We start from the raw sequence: 27,863 nt of genomic DNA on the forward strand, positions 1-27,863 counted from the left end.
GACTTACCCAAGGTAATATAGTCAGAAGTGACATTCAAACCCAGACCTTCTGACTACAAGAGCAATGGTCTTTCTACTACATTTCACCTATTAAATCCTAATTAGGCAATGGATAGATCAAAAGAAACATATGTACTTGCAGTATAGGAGGACCAGAACTTTTCTTGAGACAACCCAGTATTGAGGATGAGATAAAACTTCAAAAATAAAGACCTGGGGTTACTGTTAAGAAGTCAGAACTGAGTTAAGAAGAAATTGATGGACAGCAAAAAACAAAACAAAACAAAACAAAACCAAGCCTGATTAAAAGCCATCAGTGTGAGCAAGTAGGAAAGTCTAAAACATTTTTAGTTAGCCTTGTGCAAAGACTTCAAGTGCTTCCAAGTGCTTTTATTTTTTTCTCCTCTCCATGATCTCTATTAACTTTCATTGTTGGTGTAGAAATAGAATCACATCTGACTAAAGGGAGTATCTTGCTATATATCAGACTTCCCAACCTTTTCTGTGTTGAGGACCTCTTTGGCAGTTCATGAAGGCTATGAACCCCATCTCAGAATAATGTTTTTAAATGAATAAATTAAATTAAAGTAAAATATTCAGGATTACATAGGAAGCCAATTATATTGAAATAAAGATGCAATTTTTTTCCTATCCAATTTCACAAACACCCTGAAATCCATTCATAGAGCCCTTGGACTCCAGGTTAAGAATTCTTGCTATAAATTGTGAAGCAGCTAGCAATAGAACCACTAAAATAAAATCTTTACTTTTCTATTTCGTGCTCCCCAATTTGTATTCTGGATGTCCTACTTCTGAATGGTGTCTCTCACCACTTCTCTTGGTTGGTACAAATGTTTCTGGATAACAATAGTACTTTTGCACAATACTTAACTAGTTAATATTAGACTTTGTCTGTAGGGCCCACGAATTTGGATTTTTCCATTGGAATACAATATCGGGTGCTGGTGATTGGTTTTTTTACGCAGAGAGGCATTCCTATGGGCTGCAGGATCACATAATCATAGATTTAGGGCTGGAAGGGCCTTTATAAGCCTTTTAGTCCAATCGCCTCATTGTAGAGATAAAGAAAATAAAGCCCAGAGAAGCTAAATGAATTCTCCAAGATCACACAAGCCATAAGTAGCAGAAATAGGATTTGAATCCAGGTCTAGAAATCCTCCTTTTCAGTCTGAAGGAGGAAAACCGTAAATAATTAGCATTATCTTTTCAAATATTAATTTCCAGTACTAACCAAGTAGTCTGAAGCTAAGCAGAGTTGTTTTGTTGGAATAAAAGACTCCTTTGGCTTTATCACAAAGCAACATACATGCTTCCTTCGCCCTCTTCTCCTCTCCCCCCCTCCGCCACCTCCCTCTACTCACACACTTAAAGGCTTCTCCATAATGCATCAGCAAATTTACTGTGGTAATTTTAGCATGTAGTTTACTACCTTGTTGCTTCCTCAGGAAGGCTAGAAATAAGAACGTTGCAGACCAAGCAACGTCTGCCTCATGGGAACAAATGCATATTTGAATACACAGATTAGCCACAATAAATATTTCTCTTTCACTTTAGTCTTTACTTACTTGATGTAGTATGGCACTTTGTTTGGTGAGATTGCTCTCTCCCACGGACCCTGGACAGAAGCTGAGGAAGAAAAAGAAAAAGAAAAAAGACACGGAGGTCAAGCTCAAAGCAAACAGGAAAGACAACATTAATCTCTGGAATTACAATTTTACACTGATACTGGTCTGTTTGCTCAGTTGTCCATGAAGGCAGGAAGGATTAACCTACTGTTCTAAAATTTCTGTCATATTCTAAATGAAAATGAACTCATTCAGCCACAAAGATAAAGAGAGAGAGAGAGAGAGAGAGAGAGAGAAGCAAGGAAGGAAAGAAAACAAATCGAGGAAGGGAAGAAGAGAGGAAAGAGGGATGGAAAGGAATGAAGGAAAGTGGGAGGTTAGAAGGAATGGAAGAAAGGAAGGGAGAAATGGAGGAAAGAAAAAGGGGAGAAAAGGAAGGAAGGAAGAGACAGAGGGAGGAAGGAAAGAAAAGAAAGGAAGGCACTGGAAGGCATTTTCCACCACCAAAATTATAGGATAGATAAGAACCCAAACAAGTAGCTGTCTTCTTCATGTTATTATACTGGATTCCTATGATACTTCCTATTTCGTATAAGCGTGTCTCAGTTTTTTTTTCTAATTTGATTGACTAGTCTTACCATCTAACAACAAAAATAGAATTTTGTTTATATTTTTATTCTCTGTTGAATGAAGCTAAACTGCAATACCTTGATATGTTTATTTTTCTCTTGGCTTAAGTAGAGTCCAATTTCATTTTTATTTCTCGCATTATTAACTGTGTATATGTTTTATTTGTTTTCCAAATTCAGGGGACCAACATAATCATATCAAAGAGGGTTTTCAAACAGAAAGAGAATGGTAGTGCATAGCAACAGTTTTCCCAACCTAGACTCAGCATTAATGGAACTTTTTTGTCATAAACATTTTCTATGAAAATTACTACAGGTTAAAATTTAATTATACGTAATGGGAATTCATTATCCAAGGCCTCTATTATTTTCTAGTGTAGGCACTAATCTTAAAACTTTATTTTAATACTTAGAGATTATGGAAATTTCAAAGATTTGAATATCTCTAAGGCACATGTTTGCATACTGTAGGATCTTTTATTTCCTTGATGTGAAAATAATCTAGTTTGGAGGAATGATAGCTTTTTCTGAAGAATGGCATCACGCTGAATACAGTTTCAAAAATTGATGGAGCCTTCATGCAATGTCTCTTCAAATACAAATGGAAGCAGCAATAATGCTGAACATAGTTATTTTATCTACACAAACATTGTCCCATATTTTTATCCTACAAATAATTAGAAATACAGCTGCTGTTAACCATTACTTACAAGAGATCTACTGTGAAGAGCTATGATATAAATAAATCTCACAACATAATTTAGTCCACAGTCTATTAAGATGTAAGACAATGGTGGTGAAAATATATCCTTGATATGTTATGTGAGCAAATAGCTTCACATAAGTTATCCTCCTTCACAGCTACACAATCTGAGTAATACATTTTCAAAATCTTTGTTTTATATAGAGCAATGTGGTGATCTAATAACATAACCTTTAACAAAACTTTCTGCTTTATATGCTGGCTATATGTCATTAAAATATGTGGGAAATCAATCCATATTTAGTCAACATTTGTGTTTTCCATCTTGGTAGGCACTCAAACTAGTTAACAGAAATAAAAAATGACATTGTTTTGAAAAACTGTCCTCACTAGTTTCTTCCCTATTCTTTCATATTCCACTCTTGAAACACAGATAGATAGGCTAGGTTAATTGGTGCAGATGATATCACCTGGGTAAAAATGTTGCCCTTGATTCTCTGATTCTTTAGTAGACCAAAAAGAAAAGACTTCTCCTGCTTTGCTTAATAATAATAATAATAACAATAATAATAATAAAACAACAACAATAATAAACAGCATTTCTATAGCACCTACTATGGGCCAAGGATTGTGCTAATCAATTTTACAAGTATAATCTTGTTCAATCCTCACAACAATCTTGGGAGATAGGTGCTGTTATCCCCATTTACAGTTGAGGAAACTGAGGCAAACAGTAGTTAAATCACTTGTCTAGGGTCACATACTTCATAAGTGTCTAAGGCCAGATTTAAACTCAGGTCTTACTGACACTGGGGCAGCTAGGTGGCACAGTGGATAGAATGTTGGTCCTGGAGTCAGGAAGACTCCTCTTCCTGAGTCCAAATCTGGCCTCAAACATTTACTAACTATGTGACCCTGGGCAACTCACTCAACCTTGCTGGCCTCAGTTTTGTCATCTGTAAAGTGAGCTGGAGAAGGAAATGGTAAACCACTCCAATATCTTAGCTAAGAAAACTCCAAATAGGGTGATGAAGAGTCAGATATAACTAAAAATGACCAAACAATAACAACTTCCTGACGCTAGGCCCAGCACTGTATCCACTGTATACTCAGTTGTATGAGAGAGAGTAAAAAATCCATTTATTTTGATTCCATGAGTAGTTACTGGTCTATCAGCATCTACTGTATTGTAATAAGAGTATCACAGAGCTGAATGGAATAGCATGGTCTAGTCCCTGACTTCAGGCCTGTGAATGTTGAAATCAAGAAGAGAATACACATTCTCTTCTTAAAGATCTTTAGAAAACTGTCCACACTTGCCTATTACCCTATCACAGTGTTTATTACCACGAATGTAATTTTTTCTTATCCATTGAATCCTCTGGTATAGTGGTAATTGGTAAGACCTTTCTTTTATTACTTCTGAATCTCTTCCAGAGATGTCAATTTAAGAGTCATAATTGTAGGCTGTAAATGAAGCTCAGTGGGTTTCTGCTTGACCTATACAAAGTTAGTTCAAACAAATAATATAAGAAAGAGATAGAGAGAGATGTTGAGCCAAAGTGAACTGAAAGGGAGACTTAAGCTTTGTATTTGTAATTGTCCTTGGTACAGATGCATTATGGCAAAGTGGAAAAAAGAAAACATTAAATGTACAGAAAAGAGGACCTGACTTTAAATCTATCTCCTTTTCTATGACCAGGGGCAAGGCACCACAGCTGTCTAAGCCTTAGTTTTCTTCATCTGTAAAGTGAAGATAATAATAATAGGATCACAGATTTAGAGCTAGAAGCAATCTTACAGTTTTCCAATACAACTTTTTCATTTTATAGATGAATAAAGATATATACATATATATACATATACATATGTATATATGTACACGAACATGTGTATACATATAGCAATGTACAAAACTTAAAGTGTAACATATACACACTGTATATGTATATATACTGTATATATGTATATGTGTATATATACACATTGTATGTACATTGTATACATAATGTAATATATGTATATACATATATACTATATATACACACTGCTTTACAAACCTTAAAGAGATATATGTATATACATACCAGCTATTATTCCTAAATATATATATATGTATATTCAGAATATGCATATATTCATTTAATCCTAACAATAGGTACTGTAAGTATGGATCTTGGACAAATTTCTTAGCTCTTTACACTCAGTTTACTCCTTTGTAAATTGTCGCTCATATATATTACTTGCAAATATTAAAGAGCTATATAAAAAAAGCTGATGAAAGGCCTAGGCTAAGTTTTCTAAATGCTATGTTTAAGCTATGTTTCTCTTTTTAAAAATTCCTTTCCAAAAGTTTAATTTTCAAATTCAATTAAAAATATAGAAACTTTCGTTTGTATAATAATTGATTGCTGATTTTCATATCCAAAAGAGCCTATGTTTTAATGTATAACAGACAAATAGAAAAGAAACGTTTTTATCTGAGAGATATCTTTTCCTTTGCTTCATAGTTTTCAAGTTAATCTAAGCAACTGTATTGTGATCAAAATTTAAAATCCAGAAAATAATTTTTTAGTCAAAAATGTCCTTAATACATTAAAAATACCACCCCTCCCAGACAAGTAATTTCTTTACACTGAAAGGAAGTGCCTTAGAAATAGAGCCCAACTGGATGATGGTTCTGTGTGAGCAGATGTGGCATTCCTTCTCAAGAGATTGTTGCAGGGTTCTTGATGGTAAATATTTTGGTCTCCTAGATGATTCTGCTCTCAAATACATTTAAGTTGGTCATATATGTGGAACCTCTTCCGAGTGTGTCCTGAGAATCATCATCTCATTTCTGGCAGCAGTCCCAATGTCCAGAACAGCTGTTTTCTTATCTCAGGGTACCAGTGAAAGCTTGCTATCCTTTACAAAGCAAGTTTACGTAATAGACTTTCATATCTTTAATGCCCAGCGTGTCCATTTTTAGTAGTCTATCAAAAGCATATTTATAGGAAATCAGTTTTTATATGACACCATGCTGTCCTCTGGCATTTTCCCATACTGATGTTTCCCTCACTTCTAAGTGTAATTCAAATGCATCTTTGTGATTCACTCTCTAGAGTAAAAATCATTATCATACTGTACCAGCTACGATGGGGGTATTGTCTACTGAATTTAAATAGCAAACTACACACAAATTTATTTAATTGCAAACCAAATTTAAAATTTTCCCTTTCTTGACTGCTGCCCTATGATATTAAGAACTTGAATGGTCACTGCTCTGCATTCAAAGATTTTCCTCCCTAGAGGTCCCAGTATTCAATATTATGCCCAAAAAGGTTTCTAGAATCCCAAACATGGTCTATACTATTTTAGGGAAATTCTTATTTAAACCATTTTTAATGCATAATGAACAGAATGTGCCAAAGCTCTGCACCCTGGAGTTAAGCCATATTTTAATCTACATGGGGGCCAAACCAGAAAATTAAAAAGAATGCTAATGTTATTTAAGCTGGGCCAGAAGAGCACTCTCAGGAATTCATCCCCAAACACATTCATTAATCCTGCTGGATCTGGGGGTTGATTACCTGACAGGGTCAATCAAAAGGTAAGGCAAGGATAAGTTAAAGAAATAAATATGGAGCTCACTTGGAGTACTGGGGAATGGAACTAAGGAGAAATACATTTCCATTCTATTCCATTCTATTGCATTCAGTAAACACATACTAAGCATTTGTAGCAGAGGTTTTTGAACCTTTTTTGTTCATAACACAACATTATTCTTTGTCATTGAGAATGGAGTACAGGACAGTTAGGAACATTTCCTATGTGATTGTAAGACTAAGTTCAAGATCCAGATAATTCTCAAGAGTCTCACACACATAATTTCAAGTGAAAATTCCATATAATTCATGGCACACCTAGCTGAAACTCACTGTCCTGAAGCAAATCCTGGAAAGCCACTAATTTACAGTGCCCAGGGGGAGGTAAAGTTTAGGTAAAACATGGCTTTTGCCCTCATGAAGTGAATTGTTTAGTAGGGCAGTATGGCGCATGCATACGTATAAAGTTACACGTATTTAAGTGCCAGTAAACCCTTATATAAGGTCCAACAAGGAAAGAATATGACCACCTGGGAATGGAGAGGAGGAAAAGGTCCTTAGGGAAAGTGGCATTTTAGTGGTGCAAAAGGGATGTGTCAGAATTCAGCAGGCAAAGAGTGGGTAGCAATTGGGGGAGGAGAGTTCCAGGTCAAATGTAGTATGAGTAAGAATGTGCTAAGAATGTATAAGAGATGGGGAAGGGAATAGTTATCAGGAAAGGAATAGTTACTTTCTTCAAAATGCCATGTATAGGAATGCAAATTCCACTAATATTTAGAATCTTTTATGATATTTTGTTGGAGTAAGAAGAGGAAATTCAAAAATCATCTAAACTGATAAAAATTTGTTATAAAGTTAACTTTATAGAACTTGAGTATGCCACTGTGTAGTTCTTTAAAACAAACTTGTCTGGGCTGATCTTAATGTTATTTTAAATTTGTTAAGATCAAAACATCATTTATTTGATTACAAAAAACCCCTAATTATATCCCTAACATCACTGTGCACTTACTATATGATCAATGTTGAATACCATAGCGCTTAATAAAAATGAGGTGGAAGGATTCTGAAAAAACACAATTACCAGCATCTCATATATTTTGATGTGGAATAACATTATGTATCAAGAAGATATACTCATATGAGGAAATCCAGGAACTGTATTGTGGTACTAAAAGTGTGATGGAGTATAGCAGTTATTCTGAACCTGTTTCTAAACAACCAGGAAGAACTGGCTGCTGAAATGGAAACAATGAGTATCTTAGAAGAAGTAATGGTTCCATCTTAGAATTAGTGATAGAAATGAAGAAAGTTGGGCAGTCTGAAAAACATCCTAAATTTCTTGAGAATATATTTCAAAAGGTTCAGTGGAAAGGATGGTTTAGGGCCCGGTAGAGCAAAGTGGTCCCAGAGGGATAAGAAGCTAAAGAATGAAATTCTAAAGACATAAACAAAACAATTCCAACTAGGAAGGAAAAAAGGACAACTGTCTAAAGAGACCTATGTGGATGAAATCACGAACTAATTTAAATATAAAAAGACATATAAAATATAGAAGGCAAAGACAGGTAACAGAGGAAGAAGAATGACATGGTCCTGAATGCTAAAGAATAGAAGGAATTGAGGCTGGGGATGAATGTTACTATAAAGAGGTTGATCAAGGAGACCTTTGTGAACATGGCCACTTGCATGACTTCAATGATTGGGTTTAAGAGCCTGGAGCTGCTGCCTGATTATTGGATGAACATGGCCCCAGAAGTATGGACTGTAGTCATAAAAGCTACCCCTCCCCTATGGTGTATAAAAGTGAGCTGTTTGCACTTTCTCCTCACTCAATTTGTCACTTGTATTTCCAGACCACAGTGTAGCAGAGAATACCTTCTTTCTAGAGGGGCAGGGGGAGCAATTCCTGCCTCACATGGAATGAATAAAAAATCATTTATTAAGTACTTACTCTGCTAAGCACTGGGGTTACAAATAGAAAAGCAAAGGGAGTCTTTGCCCTTAAGGAGCTTACATTTAAAAAAAAAAGTTTTTATTGATGTCTTCTGTTTCTTGCATCATCATAGTTGCCCCATAAATCCCTTCTCCTCCCCCCCAGACACCTATGATATGACAAATAGTATTTTTTAGAGAGAGAAAAAAAATCACAACTGATCAATACATTGAAAAAATCTGAAAACATGTGCAATGTGTAATACCTGTGGACCTTTCCCCTCCAAAAAGGGGTAAACTGGAGATGTTCTCTCAAATCTCTTCATTCAAGTTCTACGTCATCTGTATAATTTTGTTACGTATATTTTTGATTTTTGGGGGTATCATTGTTCTTTCCATTTACAGTATATGTTATTTTCTTGGCTTTGCTTACTTCACTTTGCATCAGTTCATATACATTTTTCCATGCTTCTCTGTATTCATCATACATAATTTCTTACAATATAGTAATATTCCATTAAATTCACATACTACAATTTATTTAGCTATTCCTTAACTGGCACCTATTTTGTTTCTAATTTTTAGCTATCACAGAAAGTGCCACTACAAATATTTTGGTATATATTTCTTTGAAGTATAAGTCCAGTAATGGAGTTTCTAGTTCAAAGGCTATTGACATTTTAGTCACTCTATTTACATAATTCCAAATTGCTTTCTAAGATGGTTGTACTCATAGCTCCACCAACAATGTATTTGTGAGCTCCTCCAACATTGACTATTGCATTTTTTGGGGTAATTTTTGCCAATTTGCAGGGTGTAAGGTGAAACCTCAGAATTGTTTTCATTTGCACTTCTTTTGTTATTAGTGATTTAGAACATTCTTTCATGTGATTGTGAATATTTTTCAATTCTTGCTTTGAGAAATATTTTGTTCATATCTTTTGACCACTTATCTATTGGGGAATGGCTATTAATCTTATATTCATTAAAAATTTTATATATCTTGGTTACCAAACCTTTAAGAGAGAAATTTGATATAAAGATTTTCCCCCCATTCGACCATTTCCTTTCTTATCTGGTGCATTAATTTTGTCTATGCAGAAGCTTTTGTTTCAAGTAATCAAAATTATCTATTCTGCCTTTCATAATTGCCTCAATTTCTTATTTACTTAAGAATTTATTCATCTTCTACCCATTCCTGTGAGAGGTATGTGATCTGTTTTTCTTCTATTTTTTTTTACAGTAAGATCTTTAATATTAAGGGTTCATGTCTATTTAGAATGTATTGTGGAGTATGGTGTAAGGAGGATCTTATATTTTAATAGGGAAAGATAAAACCCATAGGAGAGTTGTGGACAGGAAGAGGTACTTCATTTTTTTTTAAAGAAAGTTAAAGGAATAGTGAATGGGACCACAGGACATTAGATTGTTACACCACTTTCAGGAGCAATAATAGAGATGACTTGATCATGGTTCCCAAACTGGAAAGCAGGAATGTGGAAGAACAAATTTTGGGGTGAAAGATGATACGTTTGCGATAATGGTGAGACAACTAAATGGGAATATTTTGAAGATAGTAAATGAGAGATATGGAATTGGAACTCAGATAAAACTACAAGATTATGAGTGTAGATAAAATAGTTGAATCCATGACAATGTACAGTATGAAGTCTCGAAAGGAGAAAGGAGAAAGTGAGACAAGTAAAGGGCAAAGAATTGAGCCTTAGGGAATGTTGACAATTCATGAGTTGCAGGAAGAAGAGTCATTAAAAGAAACCAAGGAGCAGCTGAGAGATTGGAAAAGAACCAGACATCATGGAAACCAATCAAGGAGGAAATTTTAAGATGGGGGGAATTTGATCAATGCTATAACATGTAACAGAAAGATCAAAGAGATTGAAGATGGAGAAAAAGTCACTGGATTTTGATATAAGGTTATTAATAACTTTTGAGAGCATAGTTTCCCCAAAGCGATAAGTCCATTAGTCGGGGAATTAAGTAAGAAATAGGTAAAGAAATCGAGACAGTGATTTTAGACAATATGAAACATCTGGTGACAAAAAAAGAAATACAGGCAGAGAAATTGGCTAAAGAGCAAATACATTGTTTTGCTCTTGGAACGAGTTCTCTTGGTTTTATTTATGTATTTTTAAAACAGATCTAGTGTCTTTATCATCTTTTTTTTTTCTTTCATTTTATGTGACTCTCTTCTTATGTTTATTTCATGCCTTAGGAAGTTAAAGTGAAGAGCAAACTACAGTAATTAAAATTTTATGTTATTTAATAAGACCTGGAGTTGAAATATATTCATAGGCAGTGTGAAAGAACTAGAAAAACGAACATGTGTATTTCATTGAAATTGCTGTCTGTGAGGTTTCTATTTCCTCTTAGTGTGATGCATAGAGTGACTATTGCAAGGATAGGGCTTCTGTAATTTAACTGAAAGGCCAAGTTACATTTGAACACGTTTCAAAACTATTAAATTGAAATAAGGACAGCACTTTTACATCTATTTCATATATCAAAAAAAGGTTGATAAAACCTTTAAGACCACTTACTAAACTTTTGAAGATGGGCAGATTATTCATAAAGATTTTAAAAGCATAGAAAGTTGGGAAACGTTCCAGAAGAGAAGGCCACATGAGTTATAAATGAGATCTGCAGCATCTACAATGGCTGCAGAGATCTTTATGGCTAACTAGAATTCCTCACCACTAATACATCCTGTAAATACACATTCTGTCAGACTACAAACACCTAACTCTCAGACCAAACTGTGTGGTGAATAGAGTACCATGGAATATGTTGGTAGATTTCCAAGTCACCTTTTAACATCCAATTAATATTTAATGTCTGTAATCAAGAGATCACATGTAACTACTTGAAAATAACTGTATAAGAGAGAACATCCTATCTAGTACCAGCTTCTGCTTGCTTGACAATCTCATAAAGTCTCATAATCAATATTAGATAGGACTGCTCATTAAGGAAGAATATCCAGTTGACTCAACCATCCTAACTCGAAAATTACATCTTGATTTAAAGAACAAAACCTTCCAAGCAACATGAGGCCAAATAAAAGAAGATATCTATATAAATGAAGTGTTTATTATATATGTATATATATGCATATATATGTATGTGTGTGTATACCATTTTTGCATAGCTCAGAGTAGAATGTAGTTTAATTTTAGTTTCACTATAAAACTTTCTTAGTATAAAAGTGGAATATAATAGCATTCTTTAGGGCATCTTATGCCAAGTTGGGCTACCAAGAATTTAGTCTAGATTGAGGAAGTGCTTCAAGTGCCTCTTGAGGGGAATTTTTAAATAATATTTTAAATAACATTAAATTAATTTAATTTAAAAATTAAATTAATTAAACAATATTATTCAGTTAATATCTGATGGACACTTACCATGTACACTGTACCAGGAACTGGTATCTTACATGAGGAATAGGAGCTCTGACAGTAATAGGTATGGCAACTTTTAAAATGGAAAGTATGCATGGGATGGAAGGATCATACATTCAGATCTGGAAGAGACCTCATCTCATCCAACTGAGAAACAGATGAGAAAACGGAGGCCCAGAAAATTAAGTAATTTGCTCAAGGTCTTAAAGGTAGTAACTTGCAAAGCCAGGTCTTCTGACTCCAAATTCAGTGCTTTTACATGAAAAGATTTACATGAACTTATGCAGAGTGAAATAAACAGCACTAGAAGAACAATTTACACAATAACTAAGACAATATAAATGAAAAACTCAATAAAAGGAAGCTAAACTCTGATTAACTGAAAAACCAATAATGGTCCAGGAAAACAGATAATGAAACATATCTCCCTTTTCTTGGCAGAGAGGCAGGGGATAATTAAGGTGGAATATTGTATTCATTGTTAAATGTGGTCACAGTACTGGGTATTTTTGCTTGACTATTTTTCTTTATTATGAGGGAGGGTTCAATTTAGTTGTGGAGAAAGACATGATAGAAAGGGAGGTGGGATATCTCTAGAAATTATTACGATATAAAACATAAATATTAATTAAAAGTTTTTTAATAAGCAGTGGGAATTAAGTGTCAAATGCCATAACCTTCCTTCCATGTTTTGTTGGTATCTAGCTATCTTACAACCCGAGTAAGTCTGTTAACCACACTGTACTTCAGTTTCCTTAGCTGTAAAAATAGGGGAAATATACCTGATAGGGTTATTGAGAGGATCAAATGAGTTAACATATATAAAGTGTTTTGCAAATATTAAATTGCTACTGAAATGCTAGCTATCTGTCTTGGTCTATTTAACTTCTTCAGTATCCTTCTTCAATAGCCCAAGTACAAGAGGCATTTCTTATGGATGGTGACATCCTCCAAATACCCCTGTATGCAAAAGACATTGTGTTGACAGCTTCAAGCCCCAGAATAATTAAAGACTTCCTTAATGAGAACCATTGCCACTCAAAAGGTTGCCCTCTCAATCCATATCGAAAAAAAGTCAAGGCGATGAAAAATATCTGCTGTTTAAACTATGACACACAGTTGACTAGACAGCCCATTGAGCTAGTCCATTCATACATGTGTCTATAAAAGGAACATCAAAACCCTAATGAATTGAACTAGATTAAATTGTTATCCTTGTCCTGACAATGTGGAAATCATGCCTACCCAGGCTCTGTGCCTCTTCTTTTTATTACTAATACTTGGTTTCTCAGTTCTATCTACTTAAACCCCAGGACAGTGAGGATCTATCAAGTTCATGAAGAAAGGAAGGTCTCTCTGACTTAGCGCTAAGTAAAACTACTAGGTATATGACAAAACTGTCTCTCCTGCAGCCTTCTGACACCCTCCGCTGATTGGTTTGTCTTTGCTAGTTCTCACAATCTAAATCTTTCACCCACATCATTGACAAGTTCCACAAAGTGTTGCTTTGATAGCTCTGGCATCATTCAAAAAAAAATTCCTCTTGTTTTTATCTTCTGCTATCCTTTCCTTTTTCTCTCTTTTTTTTCAATTGTTTTCCCAGGCAGATTCTTGAGCCAAATTTACCCCCAAATTATGTATCCTACTATAAATCTATTTCTTGTCCGACAAATTTTGGATCATTACGTTACATTGCATGCCAGGTGGTAGAGTGGATAGACACTGGGCCTGAAGTCAGGAAGACCTGAGTTCAAATCTGGCCTATGTGACCCTGGGCAAGTCATTTAACACCTGCCTGCCTCACTTTCCTCAACTGTATAATGGGGAAAATAACAGCATTTACTTTTCAGGTTTGTTTTGAGGATGAAAGAAGTTAATTTGTATAACACTTGGCACAGTACCTGGCACATAATAGGTACTTAATAAATGGTTGTTCCTTTGTTCTTCCTCCCTACTAATATTCTCTAAAATTTATTCTTGCATCACACATACTTAAAAAATATTTTGTGATATATCTCAGGGGAATGGAGTGCTGGGAGTCAGGAAGACTTGAGTTCAAATCCAGCCTCAGACACTTGCTAACTGTGTGTTTCTGGAAAAGTCACTTAATTTCTTTCTGCCTCAGTGTCTTCAACTACAAAGTGAAGATGAAGATAGCACCTACTTCACAGGGTTGTTGTGAGGATCAAATGATATAATATATATGAAGTACTTAGCACAGTCCTTGGTACATAGCAGGTACTTAATAAATGCTTGTTCTACTAATGCATTATTGGTAGAGTTGTGAAATGATCCAACCATTTTGGAGAGCAATTTGGAACTATGCCCAAAGGGCTATAAAAATGTGCATACCCTTTGATCCAGCAATAGCACTTCTAGGGCTGTATCCCAAAGAGATCATACAAATGGGAAAAGGACCCCCATTTACAAAAATATTTATTGAAGCTCTTTTTGTGGTGGCAAAGAATTGGAAATTGAGAGGATGCCCATCAATTGGGGAATGGCTGAACAAGTTGTGGTATATGAATGTAATGGAATACTGTTGTGCTATAAGAAATGATGAGCAAGCAGACTTCAGAAAAACCTGGAAAGACTTGTATGGACTGATGCTGAGTGAAGTGAGCAGAACTAGGAGAATGTTGTACACAGTAATAGCCATAGTTGTGCGATGACTAATATTGATAGACTTAATCCTTCTCAGCAATGCAAGTATCTAAGACATCTCCCTCATGATGGAAAATGCTATCCACATCTAGAGAAAGAACTATGGAGTTTGAATGCAGATCGAAGCATACTATTTGCTACTTTATATATATATATATATGCTACATATATGTGTGTGTGTGTATATATATATATATATGTGTGTATATATATATATATATATATATAGCGCCTATATCAGATTGCTCCCTCTTGGGGAGGGAGGTGAGAAGGGAGGGGGGAAATTTTAAAACTCAAAAGATTATGTGATTGTTGATAAATCAAAATAAATTAATAAAAAAACTTTAAAAAAATAAAATAAATGAGCAATTTAAAAAAAATGCTAATTCTCTTCCCCTTTCCCTTATAAATTAGGATAATATATACATATACGCATATATATGAACATATACACATATATATATACACAGATAGACACATATACATATATAATATATAATTGAGAATATAATTGAGGGCTTATTCATTCCATATTATAGCAGGATAAAGATGTAGAAGGCAGTCTGATTATGCTCCCTAAATCCTGCTTGTGACTCTTACTGAATAATATCAAAGTTCTATCGACTGCAAACTGATTGGCAGATAACCTAGGATCCCTGGGAACCACAAAACTTCAGCTCTGCTTTCAGACTCCATGGAGGTAACCCTGGAGATATGACTTCTGTCAACTCCCTCTGCAGGTTCTGCTGTCTATCCTTGCCTCCTTTTTTTTTCTCCCTTGAGGAAATCCCAGAGTGGGGACTTTGGAAATGCCAGAGAGTAGTAGCAGTGAGCTGGTCTTATGCTATAACCCTCAGACTGGGACAGCTCAGGCCCAGGGGTTTTGAGGACTCCTGATGCTCTGAGCTCCTCGAGAAGGCCCTAAAGATCCAGTGCTCAGAACTTCAAAGATGGTGGTGGTGGTGGTGGTCTAATCTCAAGAAGTGAGGGCCAATTCAAGACAGTTCAAGAACCCAGGGGACATGAAGAAATACCATGCAGAAAGACGACCTTACCCAAAAGTGCAGCAGGGGGAAAAGCCTGGCTGTGGTAGAAAGCACCAATTTGTGAACTAAAGATGGAGAGAGAAATAAATCTAAGAAAAACTTGTTCTATATAAAAAATTATTACAAGTCTAGAACCTTCCAAGAAAAAGAGACTTAATCCTAACAAATACAAGAAGAAACTTAACAGAAAAAAATGTCCCCAAGGACTACATGAATAAATGGAGGAAATGAATCAAAATATAAAAGCTTTGGAGGAAAGAACTGGAAGGAAATTAAGTAGTTTAGAAGAGAAAGTGGTAAAACTTACCTAAGAAGTAGATTCCCTGAAAACTAGAATAGCCCAAACAGAAAATCTATGAGACAGCATGAAATAATAAAGCAAAATTAAAAGGCTGAAAAAAATAAAAGAAAATATGACATTTGGTATCATAAGCAATTGACCTGGAAAATAAATCATGGAAGGGTAATTCAAGAATCACTGGATTCCTGAAAACCATGATTAAGATAAAAATCTGGGCACTATATTTTAAGAAATCATACATCAAAACTGCCTAGATCTAGTGGCAACTAGATATTAAAAATAAAAAGTAAATATAGAAAAAAAATCTGCTAATCACTTCCTAAAAGGAATCTCCAAAATAAAAGTCCCAGGAATGTCATAGCCAAAATTCAAGGCTACTATATATTTAAAACAAAACAAAACATTGTAAGCATTCCTCCCTTCCCTCCCCCCAAAAAAGGAGTTCAAGTATCAAGGAACTACAGTTCCAGAGATCTTACCCCACCCCTTTCTCCATGTTTTTATACTCTTTTTATCATGGACTCCAGTTGAAAAATAGCAAGTTCTACTCCCATGTTCTTTTTTTCTACACTAGTATATTTTCTTCATTTTGCCTTCCTCAAACCCTCAGAACAGAACCAGCGCACCCCAGCCCCAGGATATCTCCTCTCTCTCTTTCTCTCTCTGTCATTTCACACACACACACACACACACACACACACACACACACACACACACACCCCATTTAACTTCCTCAATAGTCTTTGAGGACATCAAGGTTGTTTCTTCTCCCTATTGGAATGCTATAGCATATAGTTCCTTCCCAATGACCAAATAAATTTACTTTTCTAAGTTTCTTAAGACTCCTGTGTTTGTGTTAAAAACCTTTTTTTCTGGGGGTTCCTTCCAGTAGGTCATTTTAGATTCTTTCTATCTTTACTTTGATATCTGGTTCTACTAGATCTGAGCAGTTTTCATTTAATGTTTCTTGAAATCATTAGATAAACCTCATTTCACACACACATACACACACAAGTAGTTTGGTGTAAAAATACATCAAACTCTTCAGGAAAACCAGCAGAGATGAGAGCTTAAGAGAAGTGATGATAATGAGAAGAGGACAGTCACAAGCAAAACTTATTTTCTGATCTTGAGAGATTGAAAATGGAAAACAAACAAACAAACAAAAACTAATAACTAGAATCTAAGATGGTGCCTTAGCTTGCCCCTTAGATAATTGGGGAGTGGATATACGAAATGTGGAATCTAGGCACAATGGAATAATATTGTGCCATAAAAAATGACAAGAGAGATTATTTCAGAGAATCCTGGTAGTATGAACTGATGCAGAGTGAAGCAACCAGAACCAGGAGAGCAATTTATATAAAGATAACAACATTTTAAAGAAAATTAACTTCCAAAGACTTAATAACTTTGACCATTGTTATGAAAATCAAATATGTCTTCAGAGAACTTATGATAAAGTATGCTACTCACCTCCTGATAGAGGTAATGGATATAAGAATCAGAGATATACATTTCTTGACATAGCTACTATGTGAATTCATTTTGCTTGAATGTTCTTGTTACAAGTGTTTTTTTTCCCTTTTAGGTCAGATTTTATGGGGGAGGGAAAATTTGGAGATGGAGATTATTAATAATTATAACAAAAAAGAGGACCATTGTGACATATTTAAAAATGTACACAAGAGAATAGAATAAATTTCAGAAGGAAGCACGGACAAGCAAGACAATTTTAAAAGTAACATGAAATTTATTATATGCTTTTTAAAAAAATAAGTGGCATAAAATGAAGACTCAGACTTTCATATAGAATTCTCTTTTTGTATTCCACTAAGTGTTTATTAAAAGTGCTCTTTTTATATTTAAGTTCAGAATTTTAAAAATGAATATTTTTAAATAAAAAAATGAAGAGACAGTTCCATATGTTCTAAAAACCTCTGCTTGGGCAGCATGTTTGTCCAGAGCCTCATGTCCAGGTTAGATAAGGGAAGGCTCAGGAGGGCAGATATCTTGAGTTTCATGTTTCCCCTTTAATGCCAGTACTTTCCTTCTGTTGATTATCTCCAATTTACCCTCTATATATCTTGTTTTACATGGTTGTTTGCATGTTGTCTCCCCCATTAGACAAGAGAAAGAAAGAGAGGAGAGGGTGGGGGGGGAGAAGGGAGAGAAAGAAGGGGGAGAGAAAGAAGGAGGAGAGAGAAGGAGGAGAAATAGAGAAATGCGAGGAGAGGGAGAAGGAGAGGGAGAGAGAGGAAGGATTTTTATCTCCTCGAACATACTTGGGGAAAGGGCTTACACAGTTCTATTCAACCCACCTGCATTTCTGACCCTTTGTGTTTATAGTTCGATCAGGTATTCACTATACAATCTTTCATTATAGCCAGTTCCCTCCATGATCTCAGCTGACTTTCGTCTCTTGCCCACTCTGCTCCTTTAACTCACGTACACTCAAGAAGAGATCCTTGCTGTATTTTAACTCTTGTCACACACCTCATCATTCATGGTGTTCTTTGTGTATGGAGGGGGAAACAAGACAGAATAAGCTACTCTAGAATTCTCACGTCAGCAAGGATGACTACCATGCACTGAATAATGTTACTATGCTCATTATTAAAGAAGAAAGCAAATGAAATTGCTGAGAATGATTTGAGTAGATACAAAAGAATGGTTCCCATACCAGATAATGGAAATCAAGATGATATTTTTGCTCTGATATCTAGAATTATTAGGGAAAAAAATCCAGAAACACAATTGTAAAAATGCAGTTTATGTAAGTTTGTATAAAACAAAATGCCTTTTGTTCTCACCTTAAAGTACTCACCAAAAAATCTTTCGCAATTCCAAACTGGTTCTGCTATAAAAATGGAAAATATCCAAAAGGAAAATAATGATTTTGCCCATAGGGATGTAGAAACACCATTTTTATTGTACAAAGCTTTGTTTTCTCAGACAAATGACAATGAATCACGCTGGGCCAAACTCAAGAAAACCATCACTTTCTGGTGGGCATAAAATGTAGCATTTGTAGCTAGAATGCCCCTCAAATGGCATATAATTCAGGGGCAGAGATCTAGGTGGTGCTAATCAACCTTGAGCCTTTTTTGTGGGAGGGTAGTTTGGGGGGTACAGATTTGTCAAAGTGACATGAACTGCAAAAGACCAGGGTTCAAAGCTCCACTTCCCTTATCTCTTCAGACCCAGCACCAGCCTGGGGGTGGGTATGGGATGATGTGGATTATATACCAAAACTATAAATAAGGGAGACCACAGAAAGTAGTTCCTTTAAGGGTTAGATGGTGAGTTCCAGATTGTCCATCCTTCAAATTGAACTTTGCCACCTGTTAACAACCAGCAGAAATTGAGACCTTTTCTTAGCCCTCTTCATTCCTTCAAAGGTGAGATACATGACTGAATAGAGCATTTATTAAATGCTTACTATGTGCAAAGCTCTGGAAACACAAAGAAATCAAGACAGTACCTGTTCTCAAGGTGCTCACGTTCTAATGGGGACACAACACACATAGAAGGTTTTAGGTGCAAGACAGCTTCATAAAGTCATCAGCCTCTCTCTCTCTCTTCCAGAGTCATCGAAGTCCAATGGCAAGATAAAAGTCAAGATGATTGGCGATGACCTGGGATGCAGTGGATGACCTTGGCATTTTAGATGTCTCACAAAGCTCTAAGTGCTCCACACAACCTGCTTCAGCCACCTTCATGGCTGTTGGATATGTACCCATTCCACCAGGGGAAGTCTTCACATGCTTGGGATAGTAGACTCTTTAACTCACATCAGGGTCTGAGGCCTGTTGATCACCTTTAATCTGACTTAGCTTGTCTTTGGAGATGGTTTTACCAGGTTGTGGCTGCTATGGATGCTGTAACTTCTTGAAGCTACAGATGAGAGTTGGGTGACAGGTGGAAACCAAAAGTGGTTGACCAGCCCTGAAAAGGGCTGGCAAGCCCTCACACCAGAGGTGCTAGTCCTCTCTGAACACCACATACACCTTGTTGAACAAATAAATACACCGACTATGCCACTTCTTAAGAAAGAGATACAGGAGGGCTTCTAGTACCTCTCTCACTAGCAGGTTAGCTTTGATCTGGTCAAACAGGAAGACAGGAATGGAGTCATAATAAGGGGTTAAATAAGCTTACTTTATTCTAGTCTAGTCTTCTCAAAGAGAGTTTGCTGATAATGGGAGCTCCAACTCCTATAGCATTCCCTAACAACCCTTCTCACAGGGGCCATCATGAAGGGGGGGGCAACTACCCTTCATCTCGATGGGGTCAATCGAGACCAGCACAACTTGTGTACTCCCCTAAATCCCCTCAAGTCTCAATGGGGGCTGGTTGAGGCAAACATACAGATTTCCCCCTCCCAAGCCTTGATGAGGGCCAGTCAAGGCACACACAGCATTCAACTCGCTCATTTACCCCTATGGGGGTCCCCAGTCACTGACCAGTGCCCACTTGCTTTATATGGCAACAGACAAAGAAGGAATATTGCCAGCAATAGCCTCACAATTTTACATCACTTCATCCCTATATCTGCTGTGCAAGCATGGTAGAAACTGTTTTGAACCATGATCGTGAGAACTCACATCTAAAACCTGGGAAGTAGAGATTGTTATGGCTGTGGATCCTGGGAAGAAAACTCTAAGAAAGAATAACAAAAGATCCACTTTACACACACCGAAATTCACCTTACTTACACACCCCTAGCTTGGCTATTTACCACCTGTTTGACCTTAGACAAGTCTCTTTTCCTCTCTAGGCTCTAATATTCTCATCTGTAAAAATGGAGAGTTGGAGTAGATGACCTCTAGGGTCCTATCAATGACCAAATCTATGATCTAATTTCATAAGAATATGGAAAAGTAGGTATTCGCAAAATAGTTGCTGATTGGCTGCAGAAGAAGAGGGAACTGGTTTCAAGAACATAAGGCAAATTCATCCCTTAACGACAATGGTGATGAAGGCAGAAGTGTGCTGTTAAGGGGCTGGCAGTTTTCTCGTAGACTAGAGATCCTCTGCCCCCCCCCCCCTTACTGCTTATGTTATTCTTGCTGTGACAAGAGCATGTTGCTAGAATCACCAAATGACTGGAGTCTGAAATGATTCGACATAGTATTACTCAGATTCCACTGTGATTTGTTCATTAGGGAGATTTTACAATGTACGTTTTTGGCAGTGCACATTTCAAATTCATCCCTTGATGACAATGGTAATGAGGACAGGAGTATGCTGTTAAGCAAAATGTCAGTGATAATTACTCAAAGTTAAAGTTTTTATTCTACTTTTCCTTTATTCGGCACGTGTAAAAGGTAAAGATTTGGCACTTCTGAAGACTAAAATGACCTGTTTGGCCACATGAGTCAGAGAAACTCTAAATGTTGAACTTCCTTTGGCTAGAAAGAAAAAGAATTAAATGGGGGTTTGATTAAGGCAGTTAAGATTATAAAGCCTGTAAGTGAAACCTGATCAGTCTGTTCTTTTACTGTGTCTCATAATATGAGAACAAGAAGGTCACTCAATTAAATTAATGGTTTTAAAATTTAGAACGAATAGTGAAATGGAAATTCTTCTTTAGATGGTACCTAGGCAGCTGGTAAAAATGTAGTACTAGAAGAAAGGCCACCAGGTTAAGTGCTGTAACAGAATTTTAAAAGCACCATATCATCAGGAACATCATAAGCATTTGTAGCTAAGCACCAAAAATAAGAGTAAATTAATTAATTCAACAAATATTCACTGAGCATCTACTCTGTGCAAGGCACCGTATTAAAGCCCAAGCTTCAGGGTGTATTCCAATTTCTTCTGTCTAAAGAAGAAATCTACCTTTCCGGCTATCAAGTACAGGATTATGGTCTACTCAGTTACTTATATTCATTCATTCAAATGATTATGCCTACTATGTGCAAAGCACAGGGCTGGCTACTTCCAAGGCATGTTCTGAAAAGACTAGTTTTTCCTGGACTGGATTTCTTTGAAATGGATCTATTTATCTCTATAAGGACCTGTCAATAACAGAGAGCAGCCTGTTATATACTGTCCTGCTGGAAGTGCAGTACAGTTGTTTAAGATGGGCTCTAAAGAGATATTCAAAGCAAAGAGCTCATAAAAATGTGAGAGTTGGAAGGGATCTCAGCCTTTCCTAGTCCAGCCCATATAATATAATAACCAATGCGCTCAATTAAAGCAGCTATTGTTCTATGAAGAATAGAAATGGGATGGTTTTGAAGCTAAGGTGACCTAAGCAGAGATTTTGCCCTGGGTGATGTGACTTAAAGGGGAATGAGAACAGTTGGGCACCTGCAAATTCTGGAGGGATGCTGCAGAAAGGCTACTAAATAACATGGAGGCTGTGTGGGCCTGGGATCAGTAGAATAAGGGAATATGGAGTAGGTAGGGAGAGATTCCCTAGAAGAGATAAGGCACCGTATTACTGGAGATTAACCCATTAGCTTTTTAAACAGTTACTTCTCTTATATTCTCACCTTACACTCTCACCACACCATCTTCTTCTCCCTTTTCTAACAGCCACCTATTGCCTCTGAATGTCCAGGTAGAAGAGGCCTTTAGCTGATATCAAGGCTATTACTGTAGCAGCTCTGTCTTCTTGCTCTATCCATTAGATGTGGGAAAATGGGTGTCTAGCACTGGTCCTTCTCAGAGACAGGATTTGGGAGCCCCATTGTCTAGAAAACACTGCCACAAGTGGAGGAAATATCACAAAGTGCTAGTCACTGAAACTTCTGAGAAAACAAAACCTCAGTTCTCTTTTACCATTAAGTGACCAAGGAATGGATTCAGCAACCATGTATAGAGGTACTACTTATTCTGCTTCACCAAACTATCTGAGATAAGCAATGATGTATCTGTTTACCATAATCATTCAGTGTAAAACACCAAGCCTCTTGCTACATCTCTGGGCTATTGTTTTATTTGTAAAATGAAGGATGGCCTCTAAAATCTCTTCTTAGTTTCAAGTCCTATAAATCCTTTGATTTCCATAAATTGAGACAATTACCCAAGGATCCCTCCCCCCTTCCCCCACCCATTGTAAGTTTGTATTGATTTCCTATCAGATCCAGATAGGAGACTTTTATCTCTTTTCTGATGGATTCAGGAGGGTATCAGGCAGGACTGACTCTCTTATGACAAATTATTTGCCCACCCTATTCCTGTGTGGAAGCAGGCTTCAGAAGACACTTATCTTAATAATCATTCTTGATTAGTTATATAATATTGATCAGCTGAACAATCCCCATTCCCTTACAAACATCCTGTTTCAGAGGCAATAGAGCCAAACTCTTGAACAGAGTTCTTTCTGTTTAGAAGCAGTTGATTCTTCCCCCATTTATTACTCTGAAAGATTGGGTAGGTGTGCTTTTGAAGATTGAATGTAGGGTGGGCCTTCCTGTTGTTAGGCAGACTCAAGTGGCTGTGCTCCCTCAGGTAGCTTACACTAAGAGGACAGGGAGTCAAGAGGTCTTGTCTTGGTGGGAGTTTATAGATATTATTATTAAAATAAGGAGTTGCTAAGAGGGAGATTGATGCCAAGCCTCATAACACTTGGTTGGGAAATTCCAGGAGAATATGAAGGAAGAAATAATAGGGTCCTTGGTCCTGATGCCTCCTCTGCCCTGACTGGACTAACTTTTGGTGCCCTCATCTTATGAAATCATAGCTTATCAGAAGGGGGACCAAGCTCCCCAAACTTGTTAAATTCTTACCAGTGGATTAAAAGAAGAGTACAGATTCCATGCTCAGGTGACAGTTTATTTGGTGAAAGGTGGTCTTCAGAACACTGGGGTCTGTGGGATACAGGAGGAATAACTACACGGGGGAAAAGATTACTGTTTTGAGAGGATGACTGAAAGTATGTGCACCTATCATATAAGTCAGTCCAAATGTATAGTGGAGATGGAATTATTGGGTTTGTGGGGTGTGATTTTAGTTTAGGTTATTATTTCATCAGCCCAGCTTACTCATTGGAAGCCCTTATAGTTGCCCAAATCATTCATCATAATTAACACCAAGCAGGGCCATATCCCCAGAAGATTTCTACCACGTCAGTAGACATGGACTTTAATAGGTTAGAAAGGACCTAGGAATGTGCCAGGACCCTCTCTGTTGATCTCCATAAAGGTCATATACCAGTGAGCCTTTTCTCCTTGATAACTGTCATCTCTGGCCACCTTGATGACTCCCTGTGAGGATTTAGACACTCTGAACCACCCAAGTACTTGCCTTTTGAACAGCTTAGATTATTATGGGCTTAGGGAGGTAGCAGCAAGTTGGCAAAGTGAGATTCGGCATTTTTGCCCAGTTGACCCAACACATCTCCATAACAACCTAGAAAATGCACCAGACTAAATTCTGATGGGAAAGCCAAGAAAAAAGTCAGTGCATCATTTTTTTTCAGGCCAGAGCAGCTTAGAAGTTAGAGAGGTCTATGGACAATATAGTATGGGCTGGCCAGAAGTACAGCAGTGGCAGCAGTATTGAGGAACATTTCAGTGCCCAGAGACAATAAGGAATTTAAGACTGAGAACCAGAAAAGTATTGGGGGAGAAATAGATCCCAGGGGACCCCTGAACCATCACTGAGAAGAGGAAGAGATGGCAGCTAGATGTTGCCCCCAGGAGTGAGCAGAACCTAGCACTAACAAAGTCAAGAAGTAGGTTAGAAGAATGAGAAAACAAACAAAACAAAACAAAAAGAAACTGATCTTTATAAAGAGCTAATAGGGAGAGATGGAAGCTCAAGACACAAACACAGAAGAAAAGAATGACTTGAAAACAGCAAATTCTCAAAGAAAAAATGCAGATTGGACACATTCCTAACAAGAATTCCTAGAAGAGTTTTTAAAAAAGAACAAAAAAATTTACAAAAACTGAGAGCTATGCAAGAAAGTTAAAGAGAATTAACAGTTTTATAAAGGAGGCACAAAACATTACTAAAGAAAGTAACTCCTTAAAAATTAGGATTGACAAATGGAAGCAAATGAGATCATGAGACATCAAGAAATAAACAAAAAACATGGTCAAAAGATGGAAAAAATATGAAATATTTTACAGGAAAAACAAATTATCTGGAAAATAGATTGAGGAGAGATCATTTAAGAATCACTAGACTAGGGGTGGCTAGATGGCACAGTGGATAGAGCACTGACCCTGAAGTCAGGAGGACCTGAGTTCAAATCTGGCCTCAGACCAAACACTTGATACTTACTAGCTTTGTGACCCTGGACAAGTCACTTAACCCCAACTGCCCCCCCCCAAAAAAAGGAAGAGAAAAAAAAAGAACGTTGAGAATCACTAGACTACCAGAAATCCAAGAACAAAAGAGTCTAGACATCATATTTCAAGAAATTATAAAAGAAAACTGCTCAGGGATCTTAGAACAAGAGGGCAAAGTAGAAATTGAAAGAGTGTACCAATTGCTTCCTAAAAGGGATTCCCCCAAAATGAAAATTCTCAGGAATATGACAGCCAAAATCCAGAACTCCCAGGTCAAGTAACTAAAAAGAAAGATTTCAACTATCATGGAATCACAGTCAGGATCATATAAGATTAGCAGTCATCACTTAAAAGAAATAGACGTCTTGGAATATGATCATCTGGAAGGCAAAGGGTCTGGAAGGCAAAGGATTACAGCCAAGAGTAATCTCTCCAGCAAAACTGGGGATTTTAGAGGGGCAAACTACAGGGAGAAAAATGAATATTTAATGAAATGAAAGACTTTCAAGTATTCCTGATGAAAAGACCAAACTAAATAGAAAATTTGACATTCATACACAAGACTCAAGAGAAGCATATAAAGGTAAATATGAGTGAGAAATCACAAGGGACTAAACAATATTAAACTGTTTACAATCTTATATGAGGAGAGGATACATGTAACCCCTCAAAACTGTATCATCACCAGGGGTGTTAGAGGAAATCTAATTAGACAGAGGGTCGGGGTGTGATTCCATTATGTTGATATGATCTCAAAAGAAGAATGGTTGGGTGGGGAAGAAGAATGAACTGGAAGGGGTAGGGAGGGATAGGAAGAATGAGAAATTAGCTCACATAAATAGGTCATAAAAGGAAAAGTTTATACTGTGTAGGAGACAGTGGGGGAAGGAGTGGGAAATGCTTGAACCTCACAGTCATTTGAACTGGTTCAAGGAGGGAAAATTACACATATACACACAGTTGGGTCCAGAAATTAATTATGCAACAAGGAAGCAGAAGGCAAAGGGGTTAAAAGAAAGGGGGGGGGGAGGGAGGAGAAGAAGGGTAGATTAAGACATGCAATGATTAGAAACAAAATGGTCTCCTAAAGAGGGGACAGGGTAAAAAAAAGAAGGATAAGTGTAAAGGAATAAGATGGAAGGAAATGTACAATTAGCCATCATAATTGTGAATATGGATGGGATGATATCCTTGAAAGAGAAGAAGATAGTAGAATAGATTAGAAACAAGAATCCAAAATCCAGAATCAAATATTGTTTATAAGAAATACACAAGAAACAGAAATATCCACATAGAATTAAAAGAAAGGGCTAGAGCAAAATCTGTTATGCTTCAGCTGAAGTAAAAAGGATAAGGGTGGCAATCATGATCTCAGAGAAAGCAAAAACAAAAATACATCTAATTAAAAGAGACAACCAGGGAAACTATATTTTGCTAAAAGGTACCATAGACTATGAATTGATATAAATACTGAACACATACTCATCAAATGGCATAGCATTCAAATTTTGAAAGGAAAAGTTATACAAATTAGAAGAGGAAATAGAAAATGAAACTAAATTAGTGGAGAAATTCAATTTACCTCTTTCACATCTAGATAAATCTATCTCTTAAAAAAGAAACCAGGAAGAAGTTAAGGAGATGAATAGAATATTAGAAAAGTTAGTTATGATAGTCCCCTGCAGAATAAAGAATGGGAATAGAAAGGAATATGCTATTTCTTATTTGTGCATAGTACTTCCCCCAAATGGTCACCTATTGGGGCATAAAAACTGCACAGATTCAGAAAAGTAATAATAGTAAATGCATTAAATGCATCTTTCTCTGACCATAATGCAGTAAAAATTACATTCAATAAAGGGCCGTTGAAGTATAGACTAAAAATTAATTAGAAATAAAATAACCTAATTCTAAAGAATGGGTGGGTTAAAGAACAAATCATAGAAACAATCAATAATTTCATTACAAATAATGACGACAATGATACAACCATAAAAAAGTTCATGGGCTTAGGTAAAGCAGTACTTGGGGGGAAACTGATATATCTAAATACTTATATCAATAAAAGAAAGAACAGATCAACAAATTGGGCATGCAACTAAAAGTAAACTAGAAAAAGAATAAATTAATAAAACCCAATTCAACACTAAAATAGGAATCCTGAAATATCAAAGGAGATTAACAAAATTGAAAGTAAAGTAAGTAAATAAAACTAGGAGCTGGTTTTATGGGATTAAAAAAGAATAAAAAACTAAACTAAACTAAAAAAACCCAATAATTTGATTGAAAAAAGAAAACAAAATTACCAGTATCAAAAATGAAAAAGGTGAATTCATATACAATGAATTAGAAATAAAAACAATTATTAGGAGTTATTTTGACCAACTATATGCCAATAAAACTGATTATCTACATGAAAGGTATGAATATTTACAACAATACAAATTACTTAGATTAACAGAACAGGAAATAGAATACTTGAATAACCCTAATTTAGGAAAAGAGATTGAACAAGATATAAATGAGCCCTGTAAGAAAAAAAAAAAAGCAAAATAAAAACCTTAAGACCAGATAGATGGATTTACAAGCAAATTCTGCAAAACATTTAAAGAACAATTATTTCCAGTACTACGTAAACTGAAAAATTTGTAAAGAAGGAGTCCTACAATATTTCTTCTATGACAGAATTATGGTCTTGATACCTAAACCAGGGAGAGTCAAAATAGAAAAAGAGAAAATATAGAC

General features: G+C 36.2%; 1 protein-coding gene across 2 annotated transcripts in view; it reads right to left on the reverse strand.

The window, feature by feature from the left end:
• DMD (dystrophin) overlaps nt 1–27,863 on the reverse strand; it is a 2,133,690-nt gene that overhangs the window by 223,134 nt on the left and 1,882,693 nt on the right. For both annotated transcript variants that reach the window (XM_027841994.1, XM_027841966.1), the window contains one exon: nt 1,587–1,647. In XM_027841994.1, the coding sequence (XP_027697795.1) occupies nt 1,587–1,647 (61 nt within the window). The remainder of the gene's footprint in view (nt 1–1,586; nt 1,648–27,863) is intronic.

The sequence above is a fragment of the Vombatus ursinus genome, unplaced genomic scaffold (genome assembly GCF_900497805.2).
Source record: "Vombatus ursinus unplaced genomic scaffold, bare-nosed wombat genome assembly UNPS02004827.1, whole genome shotgun sequence".
Taxonomy (NCBI): Eukaryota; Metazoa; Chordata; class Mammalia; order Diprotodontia; family Vombatidae; genus Vombatus; species Vombatus ursinus.